Genomic DNA, 21,257 nt, shown 5'->3' on the forward strand with positions numbered 1-21,257 from the left:
TACACCTCCCTCCATTCATTCATTTAAAAAAAAAAAAAAAAATGGGAAAGGGCCCGATATTTTTTGTCACATTTTCCAAAATTGAAAAAAGTATCGAAAATTGTTCTATTGGCTATTCATTAATTAGGTATCGAAGAAATTTTTCTGCATCAGATATTGAAAATGAAATCAGCTTTCAATTTCAGCATTTATCATAAAAATGGAAGCTTTCATCTGCTTGTAGGTACTGATTTGGGTTATTGAGTTTGTTGATCTTAAGCCCAAATTTGATCATTCAACTTTTTCTTTCTCAGTGCGCATCTGTATCATCCAAATCTCAAACCCAAAACTCGAAACTTGATACATAATCTGCCACAGATAGAGTACCCAGTATTATTCAATCTACGCCACCGTTACTACCTATAGATGATCCATTTAACTTATCACCTACCTACCTACGTTTAAATTATCCATAGATATATCAACAAATACCTACACACGTAATCCAGGTTAAATCGAGCTAAACTCTCGTTACGTTTGTCGGTAAAATTCTCATAATATTTTACACGAATTCCATGTACGAGAGCTTAATAGTCGATTACTTATACAAAAATCGCGCGACGAACCCGGTAACGAAAGTACAATCTGTTCATGATCTCGTTACGACGATGGTCGTTTTAGCTTTTAAAAAAAAAAAAAGTCCAATCCAACAGATCCGTGATGTGCAACATCGTTAAAAACTTGTAATTTAGCTCGATTATTATCGTACGAAATTCCAAAACAACAATAAGCTCGCATTGTGCTATACGAGCATATACGAGTTGGTCGTGTAAATCTCGTAAGACGCGGAGCTGTCATTTTCATACACAAGTCGTCGTTATTTCGGGATGAACTTACGTAATGATGTTTTTCACACACTGGAGCCTTCTTCTCATCACGCTTGCATATTACGTGCGTGTATTCGTCGTATACCTACACACACATATTCGTACATCATACGCGTGTTCTGAAACACCACCGGTGCGTATTGGTGTGTTCTCGTTTCGCACGCTCTGTTTACTTTTCTGACTCAATGTTAAACAATTGATAATTAGCTAATTTCCAACTAGCATATCTAACCCTGTGATAAGAAATTTTCTCACTTCGGAATCATCCAAGACTGCGCGAGCACATACCTACGTCTACGTCTGCAGTTTTTCCGTTAATTATTCGCGAAACGATTGTTTACTTAAGAAATTCGTTTATTCCGGTAGCTAGGTGCTCGTACTTCTTGGCTGGATGATTTCGTGTCTATGCAGGGTACGAAACATGGAGTATATTCTGGCTTATCTGGATACTTATGAGTACGTTTCCTTGTTAGTGTGGAAGGATTACGATATGTAGGTTATAAAAAAAAAAAAACAAATTTCTTTTTATTTATTATGTTTCGTTTCCTTGAACTAATAAAAGAGCTTTTTTTGACATCTCACAATCCTCTTCAAAGTAAATACAATTTTCTCGTATATTTCATGATGTTTCAAAAAATTACCAATTTTTTTAAAATAAAATTTCTTCGCCTTTATTTTGTGTTCCACAAGTGAAAGTAGGTATTCCAATTTGTGTAGGTAGGCAAATTAGCATGTTGTTTGGAAAATAAAAACAATTTTAGCAAGCTAAGCATTCATTTAAGAAAATTGTCGAAGGGCTTCTTTGAATAATGCCCAAAAAGTTCTCCACGCACCCTTTGCTAATTTTTTTATGGAGGGTCAACCACTAAAAATACAGTTTTCTTCACTTTCCCCCGAAAGCTTAATTTCCCCGCCAAAATAGCTCGAAGCGTCTAAAAGCTAGAAAAAAATAAGAAAAATGAAATAAATCGAAAGCAATGAAAATCAAGGATTTTTTTTGTTGAAAATTTCTCATTCGAAGTTTCCAAAACTGAAAAAAAAAATCGAGAAAAATGGAGTGAATTAAAATCAGTGAAATTTTGTTATATATTCATCATTCTTGCCCCAGAATTCTTCTAAATAATTCCATTTTCATGATAAAACTTTCCACACCCCCCTTCCCCACAATTTTGCCTTTTGTGATCGTGAAAAAAAAGGATTTCAATCAAATTCAGTGGAGATCATCATTTCCAGTTGAAACTCGCTGAGAAAAAATTGTACCTCTAGAGGTGCTTCTGAAAGGGAAACATATGGGCTGGGCTCTCAAAAAGGGGACATTTTCGAAAAAATGTGGATTTTTCAGCAGCCCCTATTTCAACCTGTTTTGGGAAAAAGGCTCATTCCCAAAAGATAGTACGTATTTGAGATTCATGCGTCGACCTAGACCATCACCATAAAAATACATACAAGACCACTTATAGGGTTCTACTGAACGGTTCAATTTCCAAAATGGATTATTTTTGGGCAGATTCATGTTTTGAAAATTTTTACTTCTGAAATGTTTGGTAGGTATTATCAAGTCAAAGCATCGAAAGGTATAATTTCTGAAACTGGAGAAATATTTTTATGTCAATTTTTCGGTCATGGTTGCCAATTTCAAAAATTCAAGACATAATCAAAAAAATTTCTTTTTAAATTGAAAAATGACTCCTTTTTGAGGACCTAATCTCCTCTCCAGGGGCCCTACTGGATCTAAAAAATTTTCTGATTGACTTTCAATTCAAAATGAAAGTCTCCAGCATTCAATTTGTTCAAAACCTTCAACATTTTTTTTGCCATCCACACCAATGGTTACATTAGTTATTACACCTGTGCCCCAAGTTTGAAAAAAATCAACAAAAAAAAATCAAACAATTAAAGCCTCTGCGAATTTTTTTCATTTTTTTCATTTTGGGGCATAATACTTCCAAATATGAGTAATAACCCCATTTCACAAGAAACCCCCTCCCTCGATCCCCCAACCAACTTTGGCTCTCTTAGAATATAGAAGCCTCCGAAGTTGAAAAAATATAAAAATTGAATAGACATAAAATAAAAATCTAAAACATTTTCTGCCCCAAACTATTCTATGAGTACTTGTAGAAACCTTCAAAGTTGGAAGAAATAAAAAAAATTGAATAAAATAAAATTATGTAGCAGGAATTTTTTGTAATTTGATTTCTCCAATTTTCTTTAGGAGGTAGTTTTCCTTTTTTTATCGTGTGGGGATTAGTCTAAATGATTGAATAGGTACCTACCTAGTTCTTTTTTCTAATGAAAATGAACTAATTCCAAGAATGTGAAAACGTGAACATTTTTATTTTTTGGATTTCTTTTGCATTCTGAAAACTGGATTGAGGGTGGGGGGAATTCCCCCGCATGACTCACTTTTACCAACACTTACAGACATTTTTTCAGTTATTTCCATTTCTTTTTGCCACTCGGGTACAAGAAGTTTTTCAAATTTTCCACTCTCCCAGCAAAATTTTCAAATTTTCAATGTTCCAGTCTCTCTGACCTATGCAACTTTTTCAAGCTTTTATTCTAAGTATTTCTAAACTTACCTACAGGTGACAACATTTCTGAATTTTCAAAAAAAGACTAAAATTTTGTAAGAGTAATTTCCCCTTGAAGGAATATGGAAAATGAAAATTTGAATTCAATGATCTTCAAAACCTATAATGTAATAATGACAGATAAGTACCTACAAAAAATTGAATATGACAATTACCTAATCATTTGCTTTTGAAATTTTTGTGGTTTTTCTAATAGACCCATACATGCATTTGAGGTAAAATCCTAAATAAACGAAAAATAACATACTTACTTATTTTAGAGGCATTTTTTCGCTACAATTGATAAAATGAAGGTGAAAAATCGTTTTGAATAGTCGGCATATCAGTTTGTTTGATTCGATGTCCATTTTTCATATTTCTTGAGAATTTCTATACTATGCATTATGTATCATCGAGCACGTGACCGAACACGTATGTGGTGATAGTATAGTTGTACCTGCATTATGGTTAGAAATGCTTTCAAGTTTATGTACCCACGTATATGGTATATGGATACAATTTACATGTCATTTGAATGATTTAAATCATATCCGAGTGTCCGTCCGTCCACCGCCGCGTTTTCTTTATAATTTAACATAATTAAATTACTCGCCGTATTCGTGAAAGCGAAGAATCCGCGTGCTGAATTTGAACACAACAAAACAGTAGCACGAAATATCTACACGCTGTGCATTAAAACTTTTATGTACGTACCATTGATGACTATAGCATAGCAGTAGCTTCCATCAATCGTAATATCTATATCGTCGAAAGATCTCTAAATCACGAGCGAGAATAGTTGCCTATTGATACGTAAATCAGGAGCACACTTCACGTATATTACTAAACTAATCGCTGCGGTATTTTGTTATGAATTACAGAGCTTGCCAAGTATGCACTCCAAATGCCACCAACACGGTATGGAGTCACTGTCAATGTGTATTAGCCGATGGAGTCGAAAGAGGAATTTTAACAGTGAACAGAATGTTACCAGGGCCAAGTATACAGGTTAGTAGAGTCCTGAGATGATTCTCTTATGTATATTTGGAATGGAATTCGTGATATAATTTAGGTATTTCAGTTGGTATAGTACGATTACTTCACGTTAACGCGTACTTTTTTTTGTTGGCAGGTTTGCGAAGGAGATAAAGTAGTTATTGATGTAAGGAATGGTATGGAAGGTATGGAAGCTACCATCCATTGGCACGGAATTCATCAAAGAGGGACCCAGTATTCGGACGGTGTACCTTATGTCACGCAGTGCCCCATATTGAACGGTAACACATTCAGATACCAGTGGGTAGCTGGAAACGCTGGAACTCATTTTTGGCACGCTCATACTGGTAGGATATTTTAAAATTACATGGAAAGTGCAAACTTATATGATAATATGTATCTAGAGAAGTACATATGTTTTTCTGAATCGATTCTTCATAATTATGCAAAAATATGAAAAGACAAACCTGACTTGCATGAAGGAAAAAAGGATAATTACTACAAAAGGCAGAAAAATTGAAATTATGTAGTGCAAAGCTTGATTTCTCTACTGAAATTCTACTTTTCATCTTCCTTGCTCAATTCAAAAATAATATTTCCATTTTTTGAGAGGGAGGGTTGGTCAGAAATTTCGAAAACTTCTTTAAGCCAACAACAACTGCCAACTTGATTAAGGTTTTTAATAATGAATTACTGCATGATTTTATGATTTTTTTTGAATTGAATACGTAACTCCTAAGAATACGTGTGTACTTAGGTTTCACCACAGAAAAATGAGTGGTGCTCAAATACATAGAAAAAAATTAAAAAGTAGATAATATTTTTGCATGTAAAGTATAAAATTTAAAATGAAATAGGTATATCGTGATGAAAGGGACATAATATTATTTAGGTACCTTTGTGTGTACGATAAAAACTTTCGTCCCATCAGATTGAGTCCTTTAAAATGAATGATGAGCTGAAAATATTAATCACTCTTCTTTTACGTTGTTACTGAAAAACTTTCCATAGCCAGATTGGAATTTTCCGTAATTCGGGTAGGTATTCGAAGTTTAGTACAAAGTATAAAATAATCTCGTTAAAGAAAATACTCGTAATTTTCTTGATGTACCTACCACATTTCCTTCAATTTTAGGGACAGGCTATTTCCTTGTGAAAGTATTTATTTTTTTTTTAAAATTATAGTTACAAAATTTATTTTTGGACTTCGTTTGCATAAATTTCAAATTTGAAATCCTGGTAGAAAAGTGATGGTTCAAGTTGAGAATCCAACATTTTTCCTACAATCTTTTGAGGTCCCTCATAACTTTTAATCGTATCCCCCTCCAATTTTCCAAACAAAAAGTCAAAGTGGGACCCACCCTTTCCAAACAATTTTCGAGCCTACTTCTTCGTAAAATGTGTATTTTTAGCTTTTCAATGCCTGCACTTTCGTGAACTTTCTTCAGACGTGTTATCACAAAAAAATAATTATGCATACGTGGTGCATCTCATCTAGATGCAACGTATATTTTTTCAGAATTTTTTATGCAGGTGCAAGATTTTCAAAAATGTAAAAAACTGTTTTTTTAAAACTTTTTTATCTGCCTAGAGCCACCAATTTTTGTTGAGATTTTTTTTCACACATTACATCACGAAAAACGTTCAAATATAGACAAAATTTATCAATTTTGAAAACCTCAGACCCTCCCCCTACCCTTCAGAGTATCTCACCGAGCTAAAATTTGTGTCTAGATTATTATCAATTCTTAATACCTTCATCATTCATGTTACTGTACATTATTTCAAACGAAATCAGGAATCTTCGATGTTTTCCACTCATTTTCATCAGAAAGAATTTTTCACCTATAACAAAAAAACACGACCCCCTAAATTTAAACCTTCAGCTGGCCTTCTCTTTTCCATTTTGATCTTAAGTTTCAGAATTCCAATCATCTAAAATTTAAAAAATAAATAAATAAAATTAACCATTAGGAACAATGCGTATGTATTGCATGATTTTCCTCTGAAAATTTTCAATATTTTTTGAAAAACGAGAATTTTTGATTTTCGTCTTCATTATAAAACCACATTCTAATAATTTTCAATTGGGAAAGTGAACCGACCTCTTTCAATTAATTCTATTTCTAAAACTGTAAAAAAATAGACTTTTTAAAAAGACCAAATTTAAAAAAAAAACATGTTTTTTTTTTTAAACGATGCCAACAGTGAGTGTGAAGGCTTATTACTTTTAGCTCTTTTCCCTCTCTAGTTTAAAGGAGACAATTTCACGTGGGAGGTTTCCAATATTAAATTAAATTGTGTACTTATTCTACATATAGGTACTTCAGTTGAAACTGCCATTAAAAAAAATAATCACCACTAAAATTGGTGTGAAAACCTTCATTCAGAAAATTTTTGAAAATTTATATAACTCCAAATTTTGCGATTGAAATGCTAAATTTCGTTTTCAATCATCCTCGCCCCCCCCTCCGTAATTTCCCACTTGAAAAAAATCTCGAGTACTTACATTAAAATATTCTGAGAGTTCCTTAAAAATTTCTTTGCCAATTGAATTGAAATTTCAGTCAATTTGCTCATGTTGGGCGTTGAAAATTTTGAAACTTGAAACCAAAATGGCGAAGAGAAGGCCGGTTCAAGGTTCAAGTTTGAGAGCCATGTTTTTTACTACGTTTTTTAAGGTCATTCAACACCATTTTGTAATCTATGAACACTTCCTTGCCAATTATCAAAAAAAATAGAAAGTACTTTTTGACAGTTTCAACATTTCAACTTATTCTCATTTTTTTATATGCACACCTACTTACATTTTAATATGTATGTACGTTTTTGACTTCCTCTTTTCAAATTAGACGTGCATATAAAAAATGTTGCAAAATAAGTAATTCAATAGGTAAGTAGGTATCTACTATTAAACCTACTTCAGATTTGTCCATTATATGAAAATGAAAATTTGTCCAAATTTGACTTTAAAAAAAAACTATCAGCCCGTATGGGGAGGGGGAGAGGGTTATTTTCTCAAACCGCTATTATATTCTTGATTGGTAAGCACATATGTATAGGTATACCTAACAATATAGAAAACAATAATATGAATAACGCGTGAAGTTTTTCCTTTTTTATAAGTACGAGTAACTTGTACATAGGTACTCGTACTATTGTGGAATAATTACCATGATAGACGGCTTTCTATCATCGTAAAAATTGTTCTAATGTTATATATTATAATGAAATGTGTACGTATACTATAACTATACCGAACGGTGCACGTATGTATACGCTATATAGGAACATTGTTATGTATATTTCAAGGTGGAGTCAGTCTCAAAGTGTATTATTGTGGCATGTTTGTCTTAATGCAATTCTCTTAATAATGACCTACATAGTGTATGATGAGTTAATTCACGGGCGCAAAAAGTAAGAGTAACGTTATTTCTCTTTGTCTTTTTTTTCTGCCATTTTTCATGTGTACCTACACCTAGTCCTATAGACTCGTGGAAGCAACGATGTGCCCGGGCCATGGCGCAGTGGTAAATGGCAAATTTAACGACTCCGATGTATACTTGACTGCAACTTTCTAAACGATACAAATTAAGGATTTAGCTTTCGAATTTTCAAAAATCATGCACTCATCAAACTAGTCAGGTTGTCTAGAATTTTGCCAAACCAGTCGATGAATCATTATAGGAAATATATAAGGCAACGTTGCGAAATAGAAAGCTATTTGTATACGTAAACGTACGATATAGTGTAATAATCGCGTAAGTACATACGTTTTTTTTTCAATCAAACAGCAATAGCACCCTTGAAAAAAAAGACGAAAGATATTTCCTGATGTCCCAATCATTGGTACCTACTATTTGGTTTTTTCGCATCAGCTCTCACTTTTTTTATTCGTTATGCAGAAAAAATGCTCGAGTTTGGAAGGCGTATCCCCAGACGCTTAGATATAAGCGAATATATTCGTGAAATGTCACTTGTCATTTAAATGTACTAAATATTTGTATACCGTTCACTTTTGATTAACGGTGGCGAGGGTGTATAAGCATACCAACATCGCATCGATTAAATACTCACATGTTTGCACGTTAACCAACAAATAAGTAAGCAACGAGTCGATTAAATGGTCTAAATTGAAAACTAGTTTGAGCGACGAAAAACTACCTACCATTCGCACGAGCATAAGAATACTCGATGTTTAAAAAACCGCGAAGGCGCGAGCGTGCTGAACTGGATGCCGGTATCTTTCATAACATTTGCTATATAGTTTACGAACACCCTGTTTTTACAAATAATCGCCGCGGCGTGTGCCGATCGCGCGCCAGCCTCAATTATTTATGCAAATACGAGTACACACAAGTTGAATGTGATCAAACGTGCTCATTGCAAGACGTTTGATTGACAAGGCCGCAGCGAATCTGTCAAATGCATAACGCATAATGAAAGTAAAAGTTGGATTCAACTTCGCGGTTCCGTTTTCTATTCGCATTTTCCCTCCCCCTCCTCCTACGCTGCTGTAAACGCTGCGCTGCGAGGAAAATTTTCCAAAAGTCGCCTACAACGAGGTAAAATGGCTGGAGAGAAATTCGTACCTAACTGGTTTTCGAGTTGTAAATGAATAAGAGTGTGTATGTGTCGAAGTTTCCTATTGATTTACGAGGATTTGGACAGTTGTTAACCGCAGGGGGTGGATGTGATTTTTACTTTTTAGTAGTATAGTTGGAGTGGAATTTTTTTTTCTAGTGAGACAAGTAGATCATTAATTTCTGAATTTTACTGTTTAGATGAAATAAAAAAGGTTTTGAAAACGAAGCTCCTTCTTTTTTTTATTCGAGCATATTTTACCAGCTATTGAATTTTTAAAAATTTTTCCAAGTCGAATCATACAACGAAATTTTAATGAATAGAAGATTGCACATCAAAAAGAAATTAAAACCAAATTTTCCGCTCACGAAGTTGGTTTCTCAATTTTTGTCAAATTTTTGAAAATTCATACTTAAGTAATGAATCAAGTTATATGAATTTTTACTATCTGAAAAGGTATAATTTTGAATAGTTTTTAACGAGATTTTCTCATCTTAGACTTAAACTCTTGTTAAAATTCAAGAATACAAAATCAGGAGATTTTTTTCTAGAAATACATACGATCGTGCATGAAGGAATAATTGGTGTGATTGATGGTGTGGGCGGAGGGGGGAGGGGGAGGGGGTGGTAAAAACATCCAGATCCACTAGAAATCTCGATTTAAATTTCTCAGCGAAAAATAAAGTTTTTGATTCTCAATTCTCTTTAATTTTTTAGAAAAATATTTCTTACTTTTAATTTTATGTAGGTACCTAGTACCTACCTATCATTTTGAAATCCAAATTTTTTATTTGAAAATTAGTTTCATTGGTTGTCGTTTCTTGCCACTGGTTGGAAACAAAAGAATTCCTCTCTTTCTTTCTGCTGATGTGCATTTTTCATCGAAAATTATGGGAAAAAATGACAAACTTTTGAAAAAAATCCAAGCCTCAGGATTTTTTTTTAAAAATTGAAATTTATGACAAGCAATGTCGACTTTTAGAAACTTTTTCGTTAGTTTTCAGCATAGATTAACTTGAGCTGAGAGTAGAAGGGTGATTGATTTTCAAGGTTGGAGGAAAAACTCTTTTGAAACTCATAGATATTTTTTAAAGATTTGGGAACAACCGCAAATTTTTAAGTTCATTAAAAAAAACAGAAATGAGTATTTACTCATTTTTCAGAAAAATAAAAAATTTTACTACTTGCATCCGTAAAACTTTCCTTGATGCAGATTTGTGATTAAATTTATTTCAATGATGTCCAATTTTTCAAAATCCTTTCTGCCTAATTAAATCAACAGAAGCAACTTTTTATTGGGTGTGATTTATTGGCACACGTCAGAAATAAGGTGTTTTCACGACAAAAAAAAAGGCATTTTAACGATAAAAAAAAGATATTGCACAAAATTTTTTGATAGTCTCGATGAAAAGCAAAATCTTTTTGGCGGTTTTGACTAAAAAAGCAAAACTTACTCACAATTTCAGCAAAAAAAAAAAAAAACAGTAGAATAACTTTTTATTAGTTACTTTCTATCAATTTTTAGAGATTTGCACTATTTTTTTTTTGGAATTTCACAAAAAAAATGAAAGGAAAATTTTTTTTAAAAATAGAAAACTTATGGCAGTTTTTTTTAAAAAAACAGGATTTTTGTCAGTTTTGAAAAAAACAAAATTTATTTGGTAATTCTGGAAAAAAGAAAGATCTTTTTGAAAATTTTAAGCAATTTCTGCAAGAAATCAAGTTTTTTCAAAAAATGAAGGACTTTCCATTCGTAAAATTTATTTGTTTATTTTTTACAATAATTTTTGTTATTACAAAACGAGGTATCTTTCTTGAATTTTTTTTGGCTGGAAATCATTCATTTTTTTGGCCAATAATTTGTAATTCTTGAACCAAACTGAAATTTTCTAAATTTTCCAATTTTAATAAAATTACCCCTGGAATTTTATGTGAGTTTTTCCAAGATGTTATGGGTAATTCTCAAAAAAAATTACCCATAGCAGCAGGTACCCAATTTCAAGATCTATTTTTGGATGCAAGGTGTTGTACTTTCAAAAGTGCAAAAATTCCAAAATCGATTTTTTCAGATGAAATCTTATTGCCTCAAAGATGCGAAATATGCATTACCTTCCTTGAATTTTTCCTCAACGCGTTTCTTGTCCTCACCCTCATTGTTGAAAAATTGTTGAGTGATTGTACTGAAGTCTCCTCTTGAAGGGAGCCTTTGAATGTTTTTTGTTTAGGGGAGAGACGCCTAAGATGGCATACTTCGCACATTTTGCGATCTGGAGGGCGCTATAATGAATTATCCGAAAAAGTGAATACACCATCTGAAACTTTGAACATTTGGCTACAAATTCCCCCCCTGGTTTTAAAATTTTACTCATTTTCAGTACCTGTAATTTGCCTTTTTAAAAAAAGTTCCAAATGTGCCATCTTGGACACTAGTATGGATAAGATGGCATACCTATAAAAATTTTCCCAAAAAGAAGAAAAAGTCGATTAAAAGCTGTTTTTATAACGAAATTCAAGTACAAAAGCTGAAATGCGTATGCGAATAATTCAAAAATGAAGAAAAACTCGAGGGAAAGCAGTATTTATTGCAAAAGCTGAAATACCTATGAAAATATTTCAAAAATGAAGAAAAACTCGATTAAAAGTGGTTTTTATTACGAAATTTAAGTGCAAAAGCTGAAATACCATTAAAACTATTTCAAAAATGAAGAAAAACTCATTTGAACATTTTTTTATGAAAATACAATGTTATTGGTATATGCCATCTTGGACAAAAAATGCTATGCTATCTTGGGCAAGCACATTGATATATTTCAGAGTGATATTAGAAGCATATAAGGTGATGCAATTATTATAACTATTAGCTCATTACAAGCCTTTTTTCTTATACTTTTCGTATTCGCATCCACTTTTTTGCAACAAAATATTTTTCATACCAATAACTCCTTCTAAAGTAGCAGCAATGTAAAACTTTCAACCGGCAAAAAATTGTTTGTCGTTTTTTTTTTTATTTTCTGCATTGAACAATTTGTCACATACCGGGATTTAGTGTTTACAGTGTTGACAACATTTTAAGCGAAAAAAAATTTTTTTTCAATGTGTAGTTTTCGAGTAATCGTCACTATGCCATCTTAGACACTATGCCATCTTGGGCAGCTCTCCCCTATAAAAGTCTGGTATAATATCAGGAATTCAACTAGATTTTTTCAAGCTTTCAAAATTCTGACAAAACATTAGTCTGATGAGACACCCTGTATAATCACAAGTCAACGCAATGGGATCACCTTTTTTGTAAAAAAATATTCAAAATAGTTCCTCTCCTCTCTTCCTCCTGTTCAACCATCGCCTTTTTTGCTACCGTTATTTCGTGAGTTTTCTAATAAAAATCAGGCCAAATTACATCCTTCGAGTATTATAACGCGTTAATACAAATACATTTCTTTCGATCAATACTCACATGGAAAAGTTAAAGTTCTGTTATACACTTATACTTCTATAAAACGGAAGTGCACAAACTGAGAGATGAAAAACGGGAGGCAGACCCGTTTAAGATTTATTATCGTATTAGCTAAAATGTGGTAAAAGAGCGCGAAATGCTATCGAGTTAGTTGGATAAGTTCCACGACGAAGATTTTAACATGGTGAGCTTTTTACAGGATTACAGAAAATGGACGGTATATACGGTAGTATTGTTGTACGACAAGCCCCTTCGTTGGATCCGAACAGTCACTTGTACGATTACGATTTAACTACGCATATCATGCTGTTATCTGATTGGTTGCACGAAGACGCTATTGAAAGATACCCTGGTAGATTAGCAGCAAATACTGGTCAAGATCCTGAAACTATATTGATCAACGGCAAAGGACAATTCACTGTAAGTTATATGAACCTTTTCATGGTGCATTGGTGGCATTGGTGACATTGTGCAAGGTCAGGAAATCAGACCTACATTACATTATTGTATCATTTACAGGACCCGATGACAGGATACAGTACAAACACACCTTTGGAAACCTTCACCATAACTCCTGGAAGACGATACAGATTCCGTATGATAAACTCATTCGCATCGGTATGTCCTGCTCAGTTGACCATTCAAGGGCACCCATTGATCTTGATTGCCACGGATGGTGAACCGGTGCATCCTGTTATTGTGAACACTATTATATCATTCTCCGGTAAGCAGAAGCACAGGCGGCCGTTATAGTAATTGAGCATGCTGACGAATGACGAATGTCTATGAAAATTAACGTGTGTGTGGTTATACTTATGCTTTAGGCGAGCGATATGATTTTGTAATAAATGCCGAGCAGCCGGTCGGCGCTTATTGGATACAAGTACGCGGTTTAGGTGAATGTGGACGTAAACGGGTGCAACAACTGGGAATACTACGATACGCCCGCGGGCCATATCAACCTACTTCAAGACCGCCGACTTACGATGTGGGATTACCACAAGGCGTTGTAAGTATACATTAATTTTACTCTTTTTCTTTTTTCAACTATTAAACTTAGTACAAACACACGATTGTATTTGCACGATTTTCTGTGTTTTTTTTTCTTTACCTTATCGTATCGCGCGCGCGAATTACGTAAGATATAAATTTACAATAATGTGGAAAAAAAGTTTTGTCGGGTTTGAGCTGATGAGATGGTCGGTACGGTGCAGTATAGTACCTACATATCTACGAATACCGTACAACCGTTTGTTTGTACGTGGGTAAAATAAATCATGACAAGAGGAGGTGATTTTCATTCACGCATCGATTGCTACACTGATCGGATGTCAAATCAATGATGAACTCTACCAACGTGTACTATACTTACGTACTTAGGGTGTAACTAGCCAACAAATGTCAATTGTCTTTGCAGACAAAATTCCTATACCTATTTCTGATTAATTGGACTTACGTACTAGCTCTCAAGGATAGTCTTTTGCAATTATGCGAATGCTTTGCAGTGGAATTTGATGATGTGGGAGATACTGCACACGATGAAATACTGTTTCCAACCTTACATCTTGTTAGGAGCGTAGATCATCGCCGTTCTGTCCATGTTCAATTTCAAAGCACTGAAGAGTTTTGTGGCTTGCGTTCTTACTATAGTTGGATTAAAGTTATTTTTGCTGGTTTTTCAGAAGAATTGTTTTCTGTCTTTCTTTAGCTCCTTTTTTTGGGGGAGATTCCCACCTGGTGTCCTGTAGGGTGTCAGATATTTTGCTTGGTAATACAACAACTCATACTACACAAGTGTAGTTGGTTTATAAAAAAATTTTGGGGGGGTGGGGGTGGGGGTGCATGGATGAAATGTAATTAATTACATCACGATACAGAACTTTGAAGAGAGCCCAAAGAATATACTTTCAGAATTGTGTCCAAACCTCAAAATTCAGAGAGCTACACTTGAACTGATTCCTAAAAGGCATCTAGCTGGGTCATCAGTTTTGGACATAGACAAATTGGGGAAATATTTTAGAACGCAGTGGTGCCATTTTTTTTGTCATTATTGCCTATTTCCAAAAGTTGAAAAGAACAGCCAAAAACTTACCAGTTTTTTCAGATTATCAAAATTTGCAATAGTGACTGAGAAATTGGCACCACTGTGTTTCAAAACATTTCCCCAATTTCAAAAATGATATCTTTTGATGTTTTGGCTTAATTAATGCGAAATATTTGAGAAGAAAAAATTTTCAAAACACGAGTTTTTTCTAAATTAAGCGATTTGCAGATTTTCAACCCCTCAGTAGAACCCTAAAAGGGGTCTTGATTTTGAAGGAAATGTCCTAGGTCGAGATCGACGCAGAATCTCAAATACTATCTTTTGGAACTGGCCCATATGGGTAGGAAATATACGAAGAAACGATCATTTTTTCGTAATTTTTTTTTTTTTGAGGACCCATATCTCCCCTACAAGGACTCATCCTGAGCTAAAATTTTCTCTTCAACTCAAAATGAAGGTCTTCACTGAATTTGGTCAAATTCATAATTTCAAAATCGTTATGTTTATAAAACAAAAATTGTCTACTTACTTGATTCTTCGCATTTTACTCTGCGTTCTGAAACCGAAATTTCACCATTATTTCCAGTCTATTTCTACAGTTTCCCTGGGATTTTGATTTTTCTTGATTATTTTGCAATTTGACCACTCGATTAAAAATAGATCATGATCGAAAAAAATCGATTTACGATTTCTGCGATTTTCAATCTCACACGAGCATTACCTATAGTCATATCAATCACGTTCAAAAAAATGATTTTTTTGATCAATCGATATTTTTGTTTAAGATTCCGATCATAAAAAAATGATCGATATTTTCAAATTATTCGTCTAATTGTACTTGTTTGGCAAAAAAAAACAAAGATTAAAAAATCGATCTTTTGAAAATCGTTTTTTTTATTAATCGATAGATTTTTAAATCTTCGATTTCCATCATAAGGCCTGATCAGTCTTTTCAAATTCGAGTTACGAAATAACATGTATTTTTCTAAAGATCAATATTTTATTTTAGATTCCTATTTCGGGTAATCGACCTTTTCAAAGATGATCGAGAGATCTATTTTACATTTTCAAAAATTTTCTGAAAGGCAATTTAATTTGTTTCACTGAAAATAGGTGTTTTATTTCCCAAAATCCATTCTTCTACTTAAATTTCAGTAGAACACTTCAAGTGTAACTTTCTAACTAACTGTAAGCCAGTTTCAAATTTTTGAATTGAAAAAAAAAAGATGTTTGCTTGCTTAATTAATAGGGAAAATTATTGATCATCTATCGAGTTTCACAAGTCCCGACTCATAAAATTAGAAGCTTTTAGGTACCTATTTTAATTCAATCTTTCTTAATTGGCCGGTCTTAAATTCACTTTAAGAATTTAAAAATTTTATTCTGCTTGAAAATGGAGGGAGCAATACTACATAAATGTGTACTTTTCACCCTTCCTCACTTCCCTGCGAAGAAGAAACCAAGACTATCTTTAATCCAAAAAATTCAAATAATTTAGATTTATGCGAATAATTCATCAGGCAGTTCCTGCCCACATAAATGTCGAAGCACATGTACCTACCTACTTATTCGTCCGATAAAGGGGTTGTATTTACGGCGAACCGAGTATGCAATTTTATTAACACGTCGTCACCGTTTTATTATTTCAAATCGACTCGAACTAAAAATTAAGTCGAAATTCTCGATTTTTCTGAATGAATTTCTTTTGATGGTCTAATAAAAAAAACCTCCATAATTTCTCATTTTCGTCCTTACGAATGAGTTGCGGGGGGGGGGGGGGTTCGTAATTTTTAAAGGTTACGATTTCTTGTGAAAATGATAGATAAACTTTGAAGGCTCATATATATCAAGAATGGTCAAACCCGGAGGAAATTGATTTGTGAGGATTCTTTAGAGGACAAATAAGAAATTCAAAATCAGTGATCAAAATTTGAAAAACTTGAAACTGAACTTTCAAGATGAAAGTTCAACTTTTCACAATGAATTCAAAAATTGATGAACTGCTAATTAGGTAGCTACTAGAAATTTTTAAAAGAATATTCCTATACAACAAAGACACTTCTCTGTCTTCTTTGTGATCCAATACATTAATTTTTAAAATGAAATCTCAAATTCTCAATAGCCCTGTTGGGTACCAGATTCCCTATTTTGAATTTGATCAAAACTGAAAAAAAAATCAAAAATGAAGTTACATATCGATTGTTACTAATTAGAAGGCGCTGAGTTCAAATGTTGGCTTACTTTTTCGATCTGACCCTTCTTAAGCCCCCCTCCTCCTTTACCTCTACCAATGCCTTTGAACACGCCAAAATAGTAAAAAAAAATGAAAATGATAATACAACTTTTGAGTGCCCTTTCAAATCTAACAATTTGGGGGAGAAAAAAACATTGAAACTCTGTAAAAAGTGCATCACTGCTTCGGTAAATTTTAATGCGGATCGTATGTACAGAACCCCCCCCCCTCCTCACAAAGACCAACCATTCACTCTAACATATAAGGTGTCTTATTACAACAGCATCGATGTCGATGTGAAATGCGCAAGCTCTAGGGTCATGAAATGCAATCTATGAACACTTATTACGTCGTACATCTATCACTCAATTGCCATCTCGTTACAGGTATTGAACCCATTGGATGCAGTCTGCAATCGTCCTCGAACCGATGCAATTTGCATCAATCAACTGAAAAACGCCAAACCAATCGACAAAGGTTTACTACAAGAGAGACCAGACGTGAAAATCTTCTTACCATTTAGATTCTTATTCTACAGACCCGAAGAGCTCTTCCAAGCACATCAGTACAACAGATATTTAGGTAACCTTCCAAAAGAGGACTGAATTTCGCAGCAATCGCCACATCGTGTGATTTATTTTTTATATTTTGTTTACAGTCGCGCCGAACGGAGGAGATCACGTAATCAGTTTAGTTGACGAAATCTCGTACGTTTCACCACCATCTCCGATGTTATCGCAAATAGACGACATCCCGCCGGAGAGCTTCTGCAATGGTGACAACAAGCCAGCCAACTGTGGTAGAAATTGCATGTGCGTGCATAAAGTAGACATACCAATGCACGCGGTTGTCGAAGTCGTACTCGTAGATGAAGGTAATAACGATATCTTGATGGTTAACATGGTGTTTATATGTGCATATAAGTATAGAAATGTCTGTATAGGAACTGAAAGGAATGTAAGATAATTTTGAAACTTTACTTAATCGTATCTTTCGTTTTGCTCTTTTTTTTTGCTGCGCAGTACAATCTCCTAACTTGAGTCACCCGTTCCATTTGCACGGATACTCGTTCCATGTAATTGGTATGGGACGTTCGCCAGATAAAGGCGTCAAGAAAATCAACTTGAAACACGCTTTAGATTTAGATAGAAGAGGATTACTAGACAGGCATTTCAACTTACCGCCAGCTAAAGATACGATAGCTGTACCAAATAATGGATATGTTGTATTTAGATTTAGAGCTGATAATCCAGGTAAGTACTTTGCATTACTAGTCATGTGATATCTTTACTTATACCTATTTAGAATGTACCTAACTAATTCGATATTACGATAACGATGCCCACGAATGGATTACATTCCAGTTTAGACGTTCGAATCAAATCTTAAGAGTCGAATAACACATGTAGATTTTTGCATAAATATTGATGTAATTCAAATAGATTCTTGTTTAATTACCAAGTCTTACAAATCAGTTTTATTTTTTATACTATTTATTCGCTCCGTGAACTATTTTAAAATGACTATTGACTACCAACTTGTTGGATTCAATATGCTAGGAAATTTATATTTAAATTACCTACCTATTATTTTTGAAAAAGCGCCTCTCATTCAAAAATTAAACCCCCCACTTAATGAAACGAGATGAACGATGATTATAGGGTACTTATAGAGATTTTTTTTCAATGTTTCAGGTTATTGGCTTTTCCATTGTCATTTCTTATTCCACATAGTCATTGGTATGAATTTAGTGCTGCATGTTGGAACGCAAGCAGATCTTCCTCCTGTGCCAGAAAGTTTCCCCAAATGTGGGGACTTTTTACCTCCTATTAGTTTACATTAACGAAGTATTAACTAAGATTAAATTATTGAAACGAATTTCGCAAGATACGACAATCTCGAGTATTACTCTTTAGTGACAAAATAGTCGCCGACGAACTCGTCAGATAGTGCGGATTTATTTTCCAGCGAAACACCGTTACCTATTAACAAGAAAATCCTCTCGCTATAATCTTCTCGTTTACCTATTCAACCAATTTTCGTCTCAATATCGTCGAATGCGAGCTTTAAAAAGTGTACATAGAATTTTAAAAAGGCATTTGTATCATCATCTTTTCTGGTAAACGACGAAATTGTAATGTTTAAATAGGTACCTACAAAATTTTAATTTATTTGCTTACATGAAGGAGTAGCTCGTTAATACCAAAAAGTACAACCTATTTTAGTTGTGATAGTGAAAACTGAGTTGACCAAAAAGTTGGAAATCGTGCCATTATGGAAACTCCTAAACGAGTAGGTAATTTTTTATTAAAAAGATATTTTTGAACGAAGGTGACATTTTAAACGTTACAGAAAATGTATTTTATACACACGTAGAAGAATATTGCAAGTGCAATAATAATTCGCCATCATTGAACACTTGGAAATGCTTGGTGATGGCGAATTTTTCGATTTCGCTGGAAGACTGTTTTGTCAAAAGGGTTTCTTAATGGAAAGTTCTTTAATAACGTTACCTATTAATGATTTCTTTGCATGTGATGAGAAACGATTTTGTAATCGTGATTGAGATGAGCAACGCGAAGAAATTTTTTATGTTATATTCTAGTTATGTGTATAAATTTTTTTCTATGTTAAGGATTTGGCTGTAAATATATATTTTTTTTTTATGTATTTAAGAAGGTGAACGTGTACGTCGAGTATTCAGAAAATATTTTGTTGCCATAATCAGCTATATACATTAAACAATTAAGCTACCTATGTCATCTTAAGATTGAAAATGAGCGCATATTTTATTAAGATTTCAAACACTCTTAATCGTATCACTTTTTTAAAAAAAATTAAAAAAACGTGTATTGTTTTCTCAGGTTAAATGTTCTCATGATTGAGTTATTACAAAGTTTTTGAAAAGTGTTTTCATGGATAAAGGCAAATTTTTGAAGATATGTATTATTTCAACGTCTGTTCACTGATAGCCTTTGTAATATGGTCTTAAAAATCTCTATCATGCGATCAATTAAATGTCAAAAATACTTTATAAAGGTCTTTATAAGCACCTATCCAAAATTATTACGGCGATTAAATTTGTATTAAAACAACCTTATTTTAAGTGATCATATATTGGCCATTTAAATATATAATATATTTAGTCAATATTATTAGAATTAATTTTATAGGTAACTATGAAATTTATATTTACTAATATTGCATTTTGAGAAGCGTTCGTGGACCAACGTTGCATTAATTTTTTATATTTTTAAATACCTTCTTATACTTTTTTTTTTTTTTTTTTTTTTTTCAGTGAAAATCTATCTAAATTATTCTTATACACCTATTCAATTAATATTTCTGAGTCCAAATCTAAAATTGAGATATCGTGAATTTCTCCTTTAATTTTCCTTTACCCACGTGGATGTACCTACCTGTTTTACTCAACAACCGTGAAAATATTTCTTTTCTTAGGTATTTTGCTCATTACCGTTAAATGAAAATTCACGTAGTCCAAATTATTCTTCTCGAAATGTTAACTAAATACCAAATTTAATTATAATTGTATTATTATTAAAGGAGAACTAGAATCCCATTATTACAAAAATTAGGTAAGTAATCCTAGTTTGACTGTTTGTGTATTTAATTTATACATTAAAAAGTTTTATTGTACCTACTAAAGTTTTATGATAAATGATAAATTTGTACATTTTTGTATTTTTATACATGTGATTTTTTTGTATTAGTATTCTGTTTCTTTTTCTATTTTTTTTTCTTTTTTTTCATTTTTCTATACTTTTTTTTTGTACAGCGCATAACAAAAATAAATGTAAGTTTTACATATTCTGTTTTTTCTTTCATTTATAGTTACATTATATGGCTCGTGAAATCACCTTTTTTTTTCATTGTTCGATTAGATTTGAATTTTGAATGAAAATTATCCTCAAAGGTGTGCATTTTTTACGACGATACAATAAAAAAATGATTTCTAAAAATTAAATTAAAAAGTTCACTCTAGCTAATTTACAGAATGATCTCGCAACTTTTTCTTTTAACTCGACAATCTCGAGTGGGAAAATTTTTCTTTAAGTTGAAATAAAAAAAAAGATAAGAACGAAAGGCCAAATAGAATGGAATCTTTTTAATTCAAATCACTATCGTCGCCATAGAAAGTGAGACATTGTCAAACGCTCAACTCATTGAAAAACAGTATAGCTATAAGAAAAAATAAAACTCTCAACTTCACAAGCCTTCTTAAAGAAAAAGTTGGCGAATCGACTTTGAAGATTTTTTTACAAAAAGAAAAGGAGACAAGTTTGTTATTTAGTTGATTCGTAGAAACGCTGTAAGCGATGATGATGTTCTCGGTACAAATTTCGTCTATATCTACGTGTTTGATGAACTTGTGATATCATAGTCGAAGTAGGTAGGTATGTGGAAAGAGTGTAAAATGAGCCACTGTTAACAAATAATAGCTGTCCCGAAAATAGTTGGAATGTTTGTAAGGGAGAAAATAACAAAA

General features: G+C 33.0%; 2 protein-coding genes across 2 annotated transcripts in view; both read left to right on the forward strand.

Moving 5' to 3' along the window:
* Positions 1 to 20,578, forward strand: part of stw (straw) — a 121,001-nt gene extending 100,423 nt beyond the window's left edge. Inside the window, exons 4-12 of the mRNA XM_065358561.1 lie at positions 4,321 to 4,447; positions 4,572 to 4,782; positions 12,673 to 12,893; positions 12,993 to 13,197; positions 13,298 to 13,482; positions 17,137 to 17,332; positions 17,409 to 17,624; positions 17,773 to 18,003; positions 18,445 to 20,578. Coding sequence (XP_065214633.1) covers positions 4,321 to 4,447; positions 4,572 to 4,782; positions 12,673 to 12,893; positions 12,993 to 13,197; positions 13,298 to 13,482; positions 17,137 to 17,332; positions 17,409 to 17,624; positions 17,773 to 18,003; positions 18,445 to 18,593 — 1,741 coding nt within the window. The 3' untranslated portion in view covers positions 18,594 to 20,578. The remainder of the gene's footprint in view (positions 1 to 4,320; positions 4,448 to 4,571; positions 4,783 to 12,672; positions 12,894 to 12,992; positions 13,198 to 13,297; positions 13,483 to 17,136; positions 17,333 to 17,408; positions 17,625 to 17,772; positions 18,004 to 18,444) is intronic.
* RpS10b (Ribosomal protein S10b) overlaps positions 1 to 21,257 on the forward strand; it is a 139,639-nt gene that overhangs the window by 105,118 nt on the left and 13,264 nt on the right. The gene's annotated exons all lie outside the window — the stretch shown is intronic.

Source organism: Planococcus citri, chromosome 3 (genome assembly GCF_950023065.1).
Source record: "Planococcus citri chromosome 3, ihPlaCitr1.1, whole genome shotgun sequence".
Lineage (NCBI taxonomy): Eukaryota > Metazoa > Arthropoda > Insecta > Hemiptera > Pseudococcidae > Planococcus > Planococcus citri.